Here is a 16,733-nt window from a genome sequence, read left to right on the forward strand (position 1 = left end):
GCTTAAGCACTTAAGCCCAAACTTCAGATCCATCGACCAAATTCGCGTAGGACCCATAAAGCATAGAATTTTATCACTTTGGACGTCCAGAAAGCTTTTAATCTAAGGTCTTAATCCATTAAGACCTTCCTAATGTATTCATGGGACACCTTAAGACATTGGGACCTCATTTTTAACACTTAAAACCTCTTCAAGAGCCTGAAAGGACAGCTCATCTCGTCCAAATCATAACATGCACCATTTTGGGACTTTTGGGACAAGAATGATTCCATGAAGCTAACATAACTAGATCTCACTCATACAAGAATAAAGTTCCAAGCTTTTTACCTTCTCGAGCTTCTAGAACACACACCAACTTCAAATCTTCAAGCCAATCTCCTTTCCCAACCTCTTGGTGCAATGCCTTTACTTCCAAGTGCTCAAAATACCCACCACTCACACTCTCACACAAGAACTAGGGTTTAGGGATGTCTCTGGGAGATGGAGGCTGAGAATGAGCAGGGAAAATGAACCATAACAATGTTTATATAGCCCCTAAGTCCATACATTAGGGTTTCTTCCTGATATGAGTACACCCAATGTACATAAGTGTACGCCCAGCGTACTAAGGCGCGCCCTAGTACGCTCAGCGTACCCTCATGTACGCGCAACGTACTCTTTTTGACCCCAAACTTACAATTTAGTCCTTAGGCTCTTCAAGACTTCACCCATCCAATCCCAAGAACTACAAATGCCAAAACTTGGGATGCTATAACTATACTTTAGCTTGAGTGGTGTTTATGTGTGACCAGAGGGTCTTATGTGCTTACTTGAGTTATGCATTTTGTCTGTGTGATATATATGCTATGTTATGTGTTACCGAGACCGCACCGGAGGGTCCAACGAGCTATGAGACCATAGGGTCCTCACTTAGACCGGACCGGAGGGTCCAACGAGCAGTAGGACTGGAGGGTCCCACTGAGACACATTGACCAGAGGGTCTTACAGAGCTATAGCCTCAAGTGGCTAATTATTTGTGCGTTGTATTTTGGGGAATTCACTAAGCTTCGTGCTTACCGTGTTATGTGTTATGTGTTTCAGGTTTTCTCAGGATCGTGGGAAGGCACCGACTTGATTGTACACACCAGTTAAAGAGTTATGTTTTGAAGATACTGGATTTAAAATCAAACAATTATGGAGTTGCGATTTGTAATTTAAATAAAGGAGATTTTGTGAATTGTGTTATGAGAATTATGCGATTTTAAATGAAAATTTTATTTGAAAATTTATGGTGTTACAAGTTGGTATCAGAGCCTTCGTTTGAGGGATTTAGATGCACCTCCAGGTATGTTTGGACTTAAACTGAGGATTTGAGAAATTTTTTCAAAAGATATAATTTTTCTAAAAATGAGAAAGAGTTTAAGAGAAAATGAGTTGGAGTAGTGTGTACAATCAGCCAGAGCCCAAACGGTGATTTCCCAAAATACCCTTATTTATTTTGTGTTATGAGATATTATTGAGATATTAGTGATGCATGCTAGAGAATAGGCTAGGTATTTCATATTTTAGGACTAGAGTGGCCTGATTTGTGATGCCTTAGCCTAGAAGTTGTTGCTATCTGTGATTTGCTTTGAGTATGAGCTGAGTATGAGTATTTAGTAGAGATCACCTAGAGAGGGTGCTTTATTAGAGGAGTAATCTAGGAGAGATACCTAGATGAGCATTGGAGCAGCCTACTGAGAGAGTAGTCAGATACCCGCATGGGGTAGAGTTGCTTGAGTTCGGTGATACCTTTTAAATGTGAGTAGAGCAAGTGGAGTAATAACCTAGAGTGGTTTTACATGTTGGTAGAGATTATTCGATGCCAGAATGTCGCTTGCTTCGTACTTTGTGGAACTCTTTATGATGGGAGTCAGCTACTAAGTGAATATGACGATATTCAGGAGGTAGATGGCTGGCATCATAAGGAGTTCTTTAGCAACTGATGGCAGAGAGTGAGAGAACCTAGGATGAGCCTAGGGAGTGACCATAGTCAACTGAGTGCACTAATAAAGGAAAGTATTCGCTGGGGAGCGACCAGGTTTAACGGGATTGGTGATCGAGAAGGTTGAGCGGTTACTTAGGAAATCTGGGACAATCCGTGTGGAAAGTATGGGTAGATGTGGCAGGTAGTATGGGCCCGTACTACTGAAAGCAGAGGACCCGTACTTGAAACAGGGAGAATTCCAGAAGTTCTATGTAGCGTATTGTAAAGAGAAAACATGGTTCAAGTACCATGATTCGTAGTAGATTAAGAGGAGATAACATGGTTTAGGTACCATGATTCATAGCAGATTGAGAGGTGGCCACATGGTTCGAGTACCATTAATCGTAGTGGTTAGTGCTTCTGGTTTTACAAGTTATCCTGTTGTGATTGATTAGACTGATATAATATGTGATAGTGTGTGGGGCCAAAGGGCCATGCTGAACGAGTTTCAATGGAGCATACCCTGATAGGGAAACCGAGTTAGTTTCCGAGAGATTTTTTTTGGTGAGATGTCAGTTGGAGGTGTAAGACTCAAGAAAGAGTAGAGATGGTGCCTATTGGAGGATTATGATCTAAGTTGAGCAATCGGCCGATAGCGGATATGCCACTTTCTGTGACCAGAGTTGTGCTATTTTCTATGAGAAGCAGAAGGGTTATTGAGCTTTCGGTTTCTGAGCTTGGAGGTAAACCCTGTGGGGTAGCGTTGGTTGCGATCTTTCACCAGAGTATCTGGGCAGTATGTCTACCGCAAGGTAGTATTATAGTAAGAGAGGATCATCAGTGGTGACTGAGATGATCAAGGACAAGGATATACCCTATTTGAGTATAGTAGGGCATGTGTTAGCAGCAGTGCCAGGTAATCAAGCGGAGCATTTTTGGGGCGGTGGCTTTCGTTGCCTAAGTTGTGTATCGGCTATGAGAGTGAGGTCTCTTGCTTTTATGATTATTCCCGCATTGGGAGGATTTCGAGATTTTTGGTTAGTGACAGGATATTTGGAGATTGATTGGTTCCATTGGGAAGGTCCTTGAGTAATTGCGTAGTACTTTTCAAGAGTCAAGTGTGATATACTTGGTGAAACAGTCTATGTAATAGATTGTTGGCATGCAAATCGGTGATGGTTCGAACCCTGAGTGGGGGAGAATTGGGTATTCTATTGAGGGGATCAGCGATCCGTTCAAGTACGGTTAGAGAAATGGTTATGGAGATCTACTGTGCAAACACATGAGGCCAGGGTTATTGGGGTCGAGGCGAGGGCAGAGTGAGATAATGCATGTTGTATGTGTTAAGGGAAGGATGAGTGTCTCCATAGTAGGTGGCTGTCGGTCGAGACCGTGTGATTGCTCGTAAGGATAGTTTCGACGGTTGATAATTTCTTGTTCAATGTATGGGTTGTTATATGCACTTTGGGAAGGGTAGGAGTTGATTGGGCAACCAGTTTCTGGTTCGGTATGGGTATTATTGCATGGGATTTTGAGCAATAGAGGAGGGAGTTTCAGATGTTCGTCAATGTGTTCTGATTCGTTGACGCTCCTTCCGTGATTCATTTGAGAGTTGGAATATTCCGGAGTTACGTGTTGTGTGAATGAAGATTAGTTATGAGATTTTGAAGGAATGCATTGATGTATCTGTGTATGATGCCGTAAGTAGGAGATCGGTGGATGAGGCAGGACATTGTGAGGTTTTGTGATAGTGTAACGAGGTATTCGAGTATGATGTTCTAAATTTCGGATTATTTTGGGACTTGAGTTATGAGATGGCGAGTGGCGTATCAGGTTTCTACGGTTCCAGTGGGATCCCTTTCAGCTAATTGACATTAAGCGGGGTTATCTGAGAATGTGAATTGCAGCGAGAAAAAGTGTTTTGTCCCGACAGTGGTCGTCAGGAGTAGTGATGTTTAACCTGGGTGGGTGTGTGTACCTATCTATGTTAGACTGTGAAGCGTGAGTTAGTGAATGTCGTGACCTAATTCCTACTAGTCAGCAAGAGGGTGTTGTGATACTGTGGAGAGCTGTAGTTCCTACTAGTCAGCGAGAGGGTGTTGTGATACTACAGGGAGCCGTAGTACTCACTAGTCAACGAAAGGGTGTTGTGATACTGCGGAGAGCCATAATACTCACTAGTCAGCGAGAGAGTGTTGTGATATTGCGGGGAGTTGTAGTACTCACTAGTCAGCGAGCGGATGTTGTGATACTGCATAGAGCCGTAGTACTCACTAGTCAGCGAGAGGGTGTTTTGATACTGCGGAGAGCCGTAGTACTCACTAGTCAGCGAGAGGGTGTTGTGATACTGCGGGGAGCCATAGTACTCACTAGTCAGCGAGAGGGTATTGTGATACTGCGGAGAGCTGTAGTACTCACTAGTCAGCAAGATGGTGTTATGATACTGCAGGGAGCTGTAGTGTTCCCCAGTCAGTGAGAGAGTGTGGTGATACTGCGGGGAGCCGTAGTATTCATTAGTTAGTAAGAGAGTGTCGTAGGTCTGCGGGGGGCCGTAGCCTTCATGGGTTAGTGAGAGGGAATATTATGATTCTACGGGGAGCCGTATTATTCGCTAGTCAGAGGATGGCACAGAAGAGTTTTAGGCTTGGGTAGCCTTATTCTTTGAGTTTCGGGGTGATCAGACCAGGGGCATGACTGAGGACTCCATATTTTTCAGGAATCGTTATATTCTGAGTTAAGTTGTGGTTATCGCAATCGAAAGGAATTGGAGAAGTGATGTACGCGTGAGTTGCGGGTCATGGGTCATGAGTTGAGTTCTTCATTAGGACGAGTAGTTCCAATTCAGTTCCGGACCAGACTCTCGATTTTGAGTATGGCTTTGGTGGTGTATTGAATAGGCAAATGAGATCCCTGATTCAAATATGGGTTTCATTTTGAGGGGTATTTTGTGTCATCTGATGTGTTAGACCTGAGTGGGTCAGTTTGTTTGTATGGGAAGGACCAGGAGATGCATGGAGCTAATGAGTAGTAGACGATAAAGGTCGAGGGTGAGACGATTTCAGTTGGGTATGTAGTATTCGCTTGGGGCAAAGCGGACTTCGTGACTTGTGTGTCACAATGGGCCGAGATAATTGTTGTTAGAAGTAAGTCAGTGAGACGTATTGGGGCATGCGAAGGGTAAGCTATGGAGGTCCACCTATGGGGTCAGGGGTTGACCTGATGCTCAGTGTTGAGAGGGATATCTGAGAAGGAGCTAGGGATTATGATTGTAAGATGTCAGACGATACTTCTGAGAAAGCATGATCATTTTTCTTGTGTCTGAGGACAGGGTGTTGAGAGTTTTTTTTTCAGATGGGTTTCAATTGCAGTACAGTGGATGGGTCTCTAGTGTAATTTGACCTTTTCGTTCTTGGAGTATGATATGGATTGTTTTGTATGTCTGGTATGAGTGATCGGTAGCCAATTTTTGGGCTTTGACCTTTTCTATCAAGCCACAACGAGAGAATCAGAGGGGTAGTGAGTTATCGGGGTCGATCATTCGAAGAGAGAATAACATGGTGATATCTTGAGAGGGTGGTCTAGCAGTGGGATAGGCCACTAGAGTTTCCAGATTCTCGAGAGTCAGAAGGGGGTATCGTAGTGGCAAAAGGGTCTGTCTTATTCCGGTTTTGGGAGTTCCTATTTGGATTCAGGTGTACATGGAAAAACACATATGTGTGGTATGAGATCCTTTCAGTGGTGCTTTTCGGGTTATTGGGTTCGATCTATGTGTTGTTGAGAAGATATTTCGAGGACGAAATCTAATTCAAGTGGGGGAGAATTATAACATCCAGACTTTCAGGTGCATTAAGGTGTTTAAACTTGAGATTCGTGGAGTGACTCGGTGAGTTGTGAGTCCAAGTCGTCGAGTAGAGTCGAGTTGTCCGCGTGACATTAATGAATGGGCTCAACGAGTCAGAGATTCGACTCGTTGAGTAGGTGCTGGGCAGAGAAACCCTAATTTCTTGGGGTTGGGTCCTATTTAAAGGACCTTAAGCCGCCTCATCAACCTCCTTACCTCTAGAGAGAAACCCTAATCGCTTAGAGGCAGCTAAAAGAGAGAAGAGACATAATTTTGGGCATGTTGTGACCTTTTGGAGGAAGAAGTGGAGAGCATCAAGGCTTAGATAAGGAGGAGGCTTTTGGATCCAGAGGTTCTTTAGAGTTTTGCTTCAGTTGGAGGTAAACAAATGCTAGCTTGATCATTTCCTTATGAGATATTGTTTAGGGAATCTTTAGGGTTTTCTTCCATTTATCTTGTGTCATAGAGTGATTGGTGCATGGATTGATATTGGAACATCAGATCTGGACTATAAGTGTCCTTGTGAGTCCAAAGACTCGAGCTTTTTTGAGCTAGAGTCTAGCTTTTGTACATCTAGCCCTTGTGGGAGCATGTTTTGGATTTATGAGTCTTATATGCCATGCTTAAACGTAAAGCTTGGAGCTTTACGTGACAATCGACCCTTAGGATGGTAGATCTAGTGTTTGGAGTGATGGATTTGCTTTAAATCGTCTGAGTGAGGAATCTGATCGAAGGTACTCGCCGAGTCCATGGCCTGACTCGACGAGTCGGTGAGGGTTTGTCTCGATGAGCTTGATCGTGCGATAACTCGGTGAGTTGGGGGTCAACTCGAGGAGTTGAGATGGAACTTCATGATACTTCTGAGGAAACGAGAGGACTCGGCGAGTCACATAGGTGCACTTGGCGAGTCGGGTCAAACATGGACTGTTGACTCGAGTTTGACTTCTATTGACTTTGAGGTTGGGTTAATCACGAGTAATGGAGACCATGGAGGGGTAAAATGGTCTTTTATCCACTTCAAGAGTTAGACAGAGATAAAGAATAGCCTTTAGTGTATTTGAGTATGAATAGAGTATTAATTATAGATGTTATCCTATGTGTTAGGCGGAGGCTAGTTCAAGATTTTCGAGTACGAGACTGTTACGTGCTAGCTTGCGAGGTGAGTCTTCTCACTATACTTTACCTTGAGTGGTATTTATGTGTGACCAGAGGGTCTTATGTGCTTACTTGAGTTATGCATTTTGTCTGTGTGATATATATATGCTATGTTATGTGTTACCGAGACCGGATCAGAGGGTCGAACAAGCTATGAGACCGGAGGGTTCTCACTTAGACCGAACTGGAGGGTCCAACGAGTAGTGGGGCTGGAGGGTCCCACTGAGACACATTGACCAGAGGGTCATACAGAGCTATAGCCTCGAGTGGCTAATTATTTGTGCATTGTACTTTGGGGAACTCACTAAGGTTCGTGCTTACCGTGTTATGTGTTTCAGGTTTTCTCAGGATCGCTGGAAGGCACCGGTTTGATTGTACACACCAGTGAAAGAGTTATGTTTTGAAGATCCTGGATTTAAAATAAAATAATTGTACAGTTGCGATTTGTAATTTAAATAAAGGAGATTTTTGTGAAATGTGTTATGAGAATTATGCGATTTTAAATGAAAATTTTATTTGAAAATTTACGGTGTTACAATATGGTTTCCATATAACTGCTGAGGGTGATACGTTTATTAGTGATAGTAAACTAGTAAATTTGGATGAACCTAATAGCTACATGGAAGCCATGGCAGGCCTAGAGTCTGCAAAGTGGAAAGAGGCTATGGACAGTAAGATTCAGTCCATGTATGAAAATCAAGTTTGGAACTTGGTTGACAATGTACTGGGTCGTAAGACGGTCAGGTGCAAATGGATCTTCAAGATGAAGACCGACATGGATGGGAAAGTACACACTTATAAAGCGCGATTGGTTGTGAAAGTCTTTAATCAAACTCCTATAGTTGACTATGATGAGACCTTCTCACCAGTTGCAAAGATAAAGTCTATAAGGGTTATGCTAGCCATAACTGCATTTCATGATTATGAAATATTGCAGATGGATGTCAAAATCGATTTCCTTAATGGGAAGTTGGCTGAAGATGTTTAAATGAGTCAGCCAGAGGGTTTTGTCGATGAAAAGCACCCTAATAGAGTGTGTACGCTTGAGAAATCCATCTATGGATTGAAACAAGCGTCTTGCAGATGGAATCTCTGTTTCGATGAGAAAGTCAAAGAGTTTGGTTTCTTGCGAAGCGAGGATGAGTCCTGTGTATATGTCAATGCTAGTGGGAGTATAGTTAGTTTTCTCATTTTGTATGTCGATGTCATACAACTCATAGGAAACGACGTCCCAACCCTGCAGGAAGTTAAGTCCTAGCTTGGGATGTGCTTCGCTATGAAGGACCTCGGAGAAGCTGCTTATATTCTTGGGATAAGGATAGTAAGAAACATGAGTATAAGACTAATAAGACTTAGTCAAAGTACTTACTTGGATAAGGTACTAAAGCGTTTTAGTATGGAAAAGTCCAAGAAATAGCATAAATGAGCAGAACATCTTATGCTTCCGCAGTTGGCTCAATCATGTATGCTATGACGTGTACTCGCCCTGATGTGGCCTTCGCTTTGAGCATGGTCAGCAGATATCAAGGGAACCCTGGTAGAGCACATTGGACCGCAATCAAGAATATTGTTAAGTACCTTCGGAGGACTAAGGAATGGTTTCTTATCCTCGGTGGGAGTGATGAATTGAGAGTGCGAGGGTATAGTGATGCCAACTTTTAGACCGACCGAGACAACTTTCGCTCTCAGTCAGGCTGGGTCTTTACCCTAAATGGAGGAGTAGTGACTTGGAAAAGTTCCAAGTAGGAGACTGTAGTTGATTCAACGTGCGAATCAGAATACATAGCAGCGAGCGAAGCATCGAAGGAGGTAATATGGTTGAAGAACTTCATCGGAGACCTTGGAGTTGTGCCAGCCATAAAGAAGCCTATGGAGATTTTCTACGATACCGAAGGTACGGTTGCCTTAACCAAGGAACCGACGGATCATGGAAGATCCAAGCATATCGACAGGAAAAATCATTTCATTAGACATAGGGTAGAAGAGGGACTCCTTGTAGTGAAGAGGGTATCGTCCGAGGATAACCCGACAGATCCCCTTATGAAGGGACTGAGTAGGGTTAAGCACTTGCAGCACGCTAGGAGCATTGGGCTGAAGGACGATATTGGTTTTAGTAATTAGATAGCCATAGAAACTTGTAATAGATAAATTGTAATTGATATTTTGATGATTAAATAAAGGAGTATTATTTGTAAGTAATGTTACTGTCTTGTGTCAATTATTTATTATTAATTCACTTTGCATGTTTTGACTTCCTAAATAATAAGATTATTTAAACTATCCACAGTCGTTCATATTTTGGAAGTAGGTATGAAAGAAGTCTGTCATGAATTGGCTTGTAGATTATCTAAGTGTTTAGTCAAAGCAAAAGATTGTTGCAACGTTCATAAGTGCTCTTGAAATATGATTTGAGTATTGTATTAAACCCGCGCTCACTTGAATCACTTCATGAAATTAATCACGAGTGATTGTGAGACGATAGTATCATATAGTTTTTAAACCTAGATATATGTTTATTGTTTGCAAGTTGGTTGTGCATTGATAATGCGTAAACGCATCAGTAACTTGATTTCATAAAACACATTGTTGTGTATGATTTGATGAGTAAATAGTAAATGAATATAAATCGAAATTTATCTATTCCTTTTATCCTACGAGGGTAAAAGCGATATCTTGGGCCCCTCGATGATTTGGTTTGACTTATGTGACGGGCCCGATCAGGACTGAATTAATGTGTTCAATTAAGTTCTATGTCAGACGAATCAGAGATCGAGAAACAAACTTCTGGACAATAAATATGATTATGTTCCATGTAATTGTTCACACGATATCTTGAGAAAGGAGGACTATACGATCCCTTATCTAAAGGACGTGTCAGAGTTTGACAACGGCTTTTGAGAGCTACGATTGCTAATCGGATTTTGAAGTCGTACTTGCATCTATAGTTATTAGACTTATCCAAGTGGGAGACTGTTGGATTAGGTGTCTAAGCCCATAACTATATTTGGTATGTACTTGACCCAATTGTAGCATGGTCCTTTTGTGTTGACTTCACCAGAGCAACTTGACTGGATGATTAATGGAGAAAAAAGTTATTATGGTTTACTAATATATTATATGAATAATATATTAAAAGAGAAATCATATTGGTTTATTAATATTGGTCAAGAATTAATTAAGAAATTAATTTTGCGATCATAAGATATTAATTGAACCTAGGGGACTAGAATTCCAATTATAAGATAATTGGATTTTGGGTTGAGGATCCTTAGAAAGGGGTGGACGAAATTAAGGAGGGAAGCCCACCTTGAATTCGTCCAAGGCCTCATTCTGGAAGGTTCCTTTGGAGTTTGGACTGCTTAAGGCCTAAGCAATCCAATTAGGGTTTGACTGAAACCCTAGCAGCTCACCTATATATAGGACTCCAGGGCTTCGCAAATCAGCTACACCTTGAACCCTAGAGATCCAGAGCCGATTTTGAGCCTCCTTCCCCTGTCTCCAAATATCATCCAACTTGCCTTGGTGTTTGTGATCAATTTGAGGTATTACACTTGTGATACTAAAACTCTCAAGGGTTGAAGATTCTTGCTACAATTGAAAGGTAATAATCTAAACTTGTTTTAGTTATTGTTTTTTTATTTTTGTATGCTAGTATTAGGGTCTACAAGCTTTGAATGATTTACATGTATAATCAGAAAAACCGAGATCCAAAGCTTTAGGGTTTGCATGCGCACATAGGATTGATGTAATGCTCAAAACCCATCAATTTAAGCATCTTAATCCCCACATATCAGCCTCATTTCCAGCCTCCAAGTCCTAAACCCTAATCCACGAAACCCTCGTGCTTTGTATGAGCTTGTGAGTTGTTTTTGAGTGATTATTGTGTGTTTTGAAGCTTGTTGAAGGAGGATCAACGGGGATTAAGAAGGGGCTAGTAGATCCAGAGAATTCATGTCTTCCTCATGATTTCTGGTAAGCAAGTCTCAAACTTTCTTAGTAGCTTCTTAGATCTCCTTTCTACCTTTTCTTGTGGGTTTTTGGTCCAAGAAGCTTGATCCTTGGGAATTGAACATCCCAAGTATGTATAGTTTCAGATCTAGAGCCATGAAGGGCTTTCATGGCATAAAGGTGCAAACTTTATGGCAATTGAAGCCCCATGCAAGCTATATTATGTTACTTTGGCCTTTTAAGCTCCAAAAGGCCATGCATGGATGGAAAGTTGAGAGATTTTCGTGTTATTTAGATATCTAGGGTGTAGATCTCAGTGTATATGCCTTGGTTTGGAGTATTGTTGGCTTGTGGACCAAATCTAGGTCCTAAAGAATTAGGGTTTGAGCTAAATCCTTTCTATGAGGGTATTAGCGGTTAAAGTTGGAAACTTTACCCTTAAAAAGGGCATTTCCAGTGTACATGTGAGGTATGGAGCTTTGATCTGAAGAATAGAGGCTTACTCCATTAAGATGTAGCATCAGACAGAAGAACTCGATGAGTTCATGAGGAACTCGGTGAGTTGGTTCAATTTGTCCCGATTCTATGAAGGACAAAATTTGGCGAGTCTGTAGGAGGACTCGACGAGTTGACTCGTTTTTATTACGACTGTGAGTAGTATGGAAACTCGGCGAGTCAGGGAGTGACTCGACGAGTTGAGTCAACTCAGGGTTGACTTTGACTGGATGTTGACTTTGACTTTGACATAGATTGTCCCATGAAGGGTTTTTGAGTATGGAATGGTATCTAAGAGATTGTTATGTATAGGGTGTAGGTAGAGCCAGTTGCGGAGTGGAGATACTTCAACTATTCACATGATATTAAGGTGAATTTCCTCTACTAGGATGGGTCTATAGAACCAAGGCCGACCCGTATATGATATTTGTATGATTAGTAGCCAAGTGTGGGCGAGGCCCGTATCTCATAGTAGCTTAGTGTGGGCGGGGCTCGTATCTCATAATATTGTTGAGTATGGATATATAACTGATTGATAGATTTAATTATACTTGTTGTATGTATGATACTTGTACGTATGATGATAGCTGAGTGTGGGCGGGGCCCGCATCTCATAGTAGCTGAGCGTGGGCGAGGCCCGTATCTCATAGTAGCTGAGTGTGGGCGGGGCCCGTATTTCATAGTAGCTGAGTGTGGGCGGGTCCCATATTTCATGGTAGCTGAGTGTGGGCGGGGTCCGTATCTCCTAGTTGCATAATATGTGTATGGTATGTGGTAGTTTGGGGAGATCACTAAGTTTCGTGCTTACGATTTTTAGTTGTGGTTTCAGGTACCTCTGGTAGCAAGTGGAAGAGCTCGGGATGATTGAATGACACACACCATTTATGTTTAGCCTGAGATATTTCACTCTGATATTTGATGTATATTGACATGATGTTTGAGAAGTTATGACATGTGTTTTGGATAACCATGATTTTAATAATATTTAAAAACGAAATTTTTGGACCGTATTTTTGAGTTGTTTCAAAATTTGTTACGGTATTTATACGTAGAGAATTTGCTTCGCATGTTTGTATAGAATGTAGGGAAATCTTCGAAAAAATCTTAATATTTCACCCTAATTTATGAAAAAATTCTTAAAGTAAAGTTGGTTTATGAAAAAGTCCTGATTACCGGAAAAATGACAATTTAACAATTTTTTTCGGTTTATCAGTTTCAATACTTACCCGGTTTCATTAAAGTCATATTATTTTACCATAATTTTCATTAAAGTCTCATTATTTTACCATAATTTGGGACTTATTCGTAAATTATGGTAAAATAATGAGACTTTATTAAAACCGGGTAAGTAATGAAACCGGTAAGCTGGGAAAATATGGTCAAATCATCATTTTTACCAGTAATTGAGACTTTTTCATAAGCATATTTTAGTTTGAGACTTTTTCGTAAATGATGGTAAAATATTGAAACTTTTCCGGATATTTCCCTAGAATGTATGGAAGTTTTGGTAGTTAATTTGGTATGGAACTGTTATGGAATATTTCTATAGTTAATTTGCTATGCGGTTGCTACATATTCCGTGGTTATTTTGCTACGAATTGTTACGAATTTTTTTTCGTAGTTACTTTGCTATGAATCATTAGCTACATCTACAAGTGATTTTTCTACGAAAATTTTCCGTAACAATTCCGTAATTTCAGGCTGTAGCTACGAATTTTTTCTGCGGCTATTCAACAGTTTTCTTTTAGTGCACGTGTGCCATGTAAGTGTCACGTATCTAGTGTTTTGCGGCAAAGCTTACGGGGATAATATTCTGGAAGTAAGAGGCTAGATATCTGATTTTGGTTTAATAGTGGTTGTGGATATGTCTATATTTTGTGGTGTATGCGTGCTTTATGTGTGGGACTGAATTACTCTTTGGTTAAGTCACATAAACTTTGCTCATTTTAAGGCCCAAGAATTAAGATACGAGGACTGAATAATTTTTTCTTTAAGTCTGCCATATGTGACCCCGTAGGGAATTCAAAGCACATAATAACATTTTAGAGATTTCAACAGATAAAGATTGGGTAGTGTTTCTTTATGACTTAATGAGCTTAACCCGATGTGACTTTTATTTGGTAAGACATACATAGTCGTTTCTCTCAGTAAGCCACCTGATATTCCCCTATACCCATGATGGTGTACATGTTTGGATTCGGGTTCAGATCGAGGTCCCAAATTACCAAGTAGTGAATTCTGACCACATTGCTACCGGCAACCCTTTGACAATGCCCACCGGAAGGCTTAATTATGACAGGGTCCTAATGCATGGGTTTGTCTTCGATCTCTACCCAAGTCAAAACGTCTGGTTTATAGCAAATAGCTACTCATATCTTTCTCAGTGCTATGATGAATAATATCGCTTGTATATGATTTCAAGTTGAAAATTACCATTTACCAAAGTAGGAGTCTGAAATAAGGTTCCTCCATTTTTAGTGTTCACACTTGCAATGAATAATTGTCTTGATTGGAAGTATTGAAAGAATATAGATAAATTTTTCATGGATTGTATTGAGAGAACACATGGTTTTATAGCAAATAAAATAAGGGCTTGTTGCTGGTGGTGGGTGGCAGCTAAACTAAAGAAAACTTGATTTTGGGTTTCATGGTGGTTGTTGTATGTATTTCCCTAGGGTTTTATTTTCAGGGTGGTAACGGGTGCTACTTAAACTACTTATGTTAATTCTACTTACGCTAAATAAAAAAAAATGTAGCTCCCTGTTAGGATCGACAATTGAGAGAAGGGCCCCATTGGAGGATGGGTCCCGAGCGGTTTTGCATTGAGTTTTCTTTTAGTTGGAGTGAGGGAACGGACTCATCGCTCTCCTGCCGTGAGTACTTAAAGGCGGGAGAGAGTAGAGCATACTAGGTAGTTACCGAATGCCCCATATAACGACACTCAAAAAGGTGTTTTAGGCCCAAAAAGGGTTGGTTAAAGGAATGACCTCACCACCTATTTTAAATGATGCTAGGCAGCCAACGCATCATTCTTATTTTTAATTACCAATTTGGCATCAATAATTATATTAATCCTACATTCTGATGTCCAATGTTTTTGTTAAGTGTACATGTTATTAGGTGATATGGATCTAACTGAAACCAGCAAAGTAGGACTTGTAGACAAAATATAGACCACTTAAAAAAACACATAATATATAGGAAATTACTAAATGAATGTTGAAACGAAATAGTTATCATATTGGATTCCAAAGGATCGTTTGATAAGAAAACTAAATGTTGATCATATATAGAACTTGCGTAGATCTTCAAAACACTTTAACTATCTCGTTTTTGAAGTTGAGTAGCCTATGAAATCCAGGACGATAAGCCAATCCTTTGAAGCAGCCATCAAATGTTTTTGTTTCTGTAACTGTTTTACTCACAGGGGAGTAAACCAATAGGTTGTTTCCAGAAGATGCCATCAAAATAGTTCCATCTTTAAAACACTCGATCAAACACGGGTGTCCCAAAATCAACATATCAAGATCACGGCTGATCCCTTTTCTGATCACCAGCTCTTTATGCCAAGAGTTCTTGATCCCATATTCCTTCATCACCCAAACCGTGAATTTAGAATTGGAGGTAGCACATAGACATAAACAACCCTTTAGGAGATCCAACTTCTGGAAATAGTTCTTCTGCCTTGCATGTATAACTTCAGAAGGAGGTGATGGGAACAACTCAAATGTCTCCTTATCGAAATCGAAAGCACAAATCTTTTCAGGCAAAACCTGGTAACGAATAATCCAATGAGCATGCCCGTTTAGAAATGGCCCAGTATGGGATCCATTCAACCAGTATGGGACATGACCCAGACTTCTCCATTGGCCTGTGCCAAGAGTGTAAACCTCAGCTTCGGATAGACTATACGTTACGGTGGAATCTGGTAGCCTTATTATACCCCTTTGGAAGATTCGTATCACTTTGTATTCTCGTGTAAGTGAACTGACACCAAAACAATAAACGATATTTGTAGTGCCTTCTCTATAGTATTGTGGCCTAGGGAGGATCATATATTCTCTTGTCATAGGATTGCATATGTAAGTGTTATCAACATTCTTATTAACCTGCCACAGGCAAACCAAGCCTCTGACTGAGCCAACCAGGAGTGTCATAGGTGCAATATTAATATCAAGGCTCATGACAGGGTGGTGATGTAAATTGTAATAGAGTCCTTCTTCGACCTCCACCCACTTCAGTGGGCCAGGTTTATAATAAATCATCAAGCATGGAGGCGATGATCTCGAGAGTTGAAGATCAGCAAAGTAAGAGTCGAAAACTACTATATTCTGCCACTGCTTGCATACACATTTGCAATGGATGATCGTCTTCACAGGAAGTCTTGAGAGAATATCGACCATGACAGCTACAGGTAAGTCTTCCATGCATGGCTCGCGTAGAGACATTCTTTTCTGGATTTTGATGGAGGCCGTGGAGCCTGTCACAATTCAAAACTACTACAAACATTAATAGTTAATAATTAGCTAACATCTATTAAACCCTAACAAAAAATGTTAGTAACAAATTGCTGCTAAAATAATATGTCGGTAACCCTATTCAAAAAATCGTGTTGTATAACCCTGAAAATTCAAAACTAACACAAATTACTGATAACAAAAACTTTACCACCAACAGTTAATAACTGAAAAATCCTTAATGATTACTGCTACCAAGCCACAAATTAGGACTTTACCAAAAGAGTTATTGTTGGACGAGACCCAAAAGCAGAGAGACCAATTCACCGAGACTGAGCAGGGGCACGGCGGCGTAGGGTTTTGTTTATTGTTCCTGCGAGGAGATATATATTAGGGACGGGATTCTCGAAGAATGAGACGAGAACCAGAATCGTGGGTTGGAATTTATATAACTGCCGTATCAAATTTCTATTAAACTTTGACAAGTTTTAATCCTAAAAAACTAAAAACGACCACTTGCCCTTCTAATTTTTTTTTTTTATTCTTTTACATTTCTTTAATGTTTTATAATTATAAAATAAAAGAGGGCTCTCTCTCCAAACTAGTTTCAGATTCAACGGTGGCTCTAGATGGTTTCACAACACAAACCCGACGGGGCCTGAACACAAGGGTTACAAACGGAGGGGGAGGCAAAACTTTAAAACTATCCTAAAGAAACACTCGAAAACTTTTTTGGATTGTTTCTCAGTCGAACATTATTTAAGAGTATTTCCAAAGAAAATTCTAATTGTTTTTCATAATCTTGAGAAAACTTGTATGTTTTCCTTAAACTCATAAAGAGCATATTGTTTTTCATGTTGACATAGTATAAACAAAATTAACTAACTGTTAA

The 16,733-nt window shown here is 40.4% G+C and overlaps 1 protein-coding gene across 3 annotated transcripts; it reads right to left on the minus strand.

Moving 5' to 3' along the window:
- Window positions 1–14,556: 14,556 nt before the first annotated feature.
- LOC111896272 (F-box protein At3g07870) lies at window positions 14,557–16,386 on the minus strand. Of its 3 annotated transcripts, none has more exons than XM_023892282.3 (2): window positions 16,120–16,386; window positions 14,557–15,883 (listed from the first exon to the last, which is right to left on the minus strand). In XM_023892282.3, exon 2 carries the CDS (start codon window positions 15,830–15,832, stop codon window positions 14,693–14,695), a length of 1,140 nt encoding a protein of 379 aa, XP_023748050.1. In that variant the 5' UTR covers window positions 15,833–15,883; window positions 16,120–16,386; the 3' UTR covers window positions 14,557–14,692. The 3 variants fall into 3 exon arrangements, with proteins under 3 accessions (XP_023748050.1, XP_023748049.1, XP_023748047.1); XM_023892281.3 differs by having other exon boundaries at window positions 14,557–15,880; window positions 16,120–16,384; XM_023892279.3 differs by having other exon boundaries at window positions 14,557–15,864; window positions 16,120–16,375.
- Between the last annotated feature and the right edge of the window lie 347 nt (window positions 16,387–16,733).

The sequence above is a fragment of the Lactuca sativa genome, chromosome 1 (genome assembly GCF_002870075.4).
Source record: "Lactuca sativa cultivar Salinas chromosome 1, Lsat_Salinas_v11, whole genome shotgun sequence".
Lineage (NCBI taxonomy): Eukaryota > Viridiplantae > Streptophyta > Magnoliopsida > Asterales > Asteraceae > Lactuca > Lactuca sativa.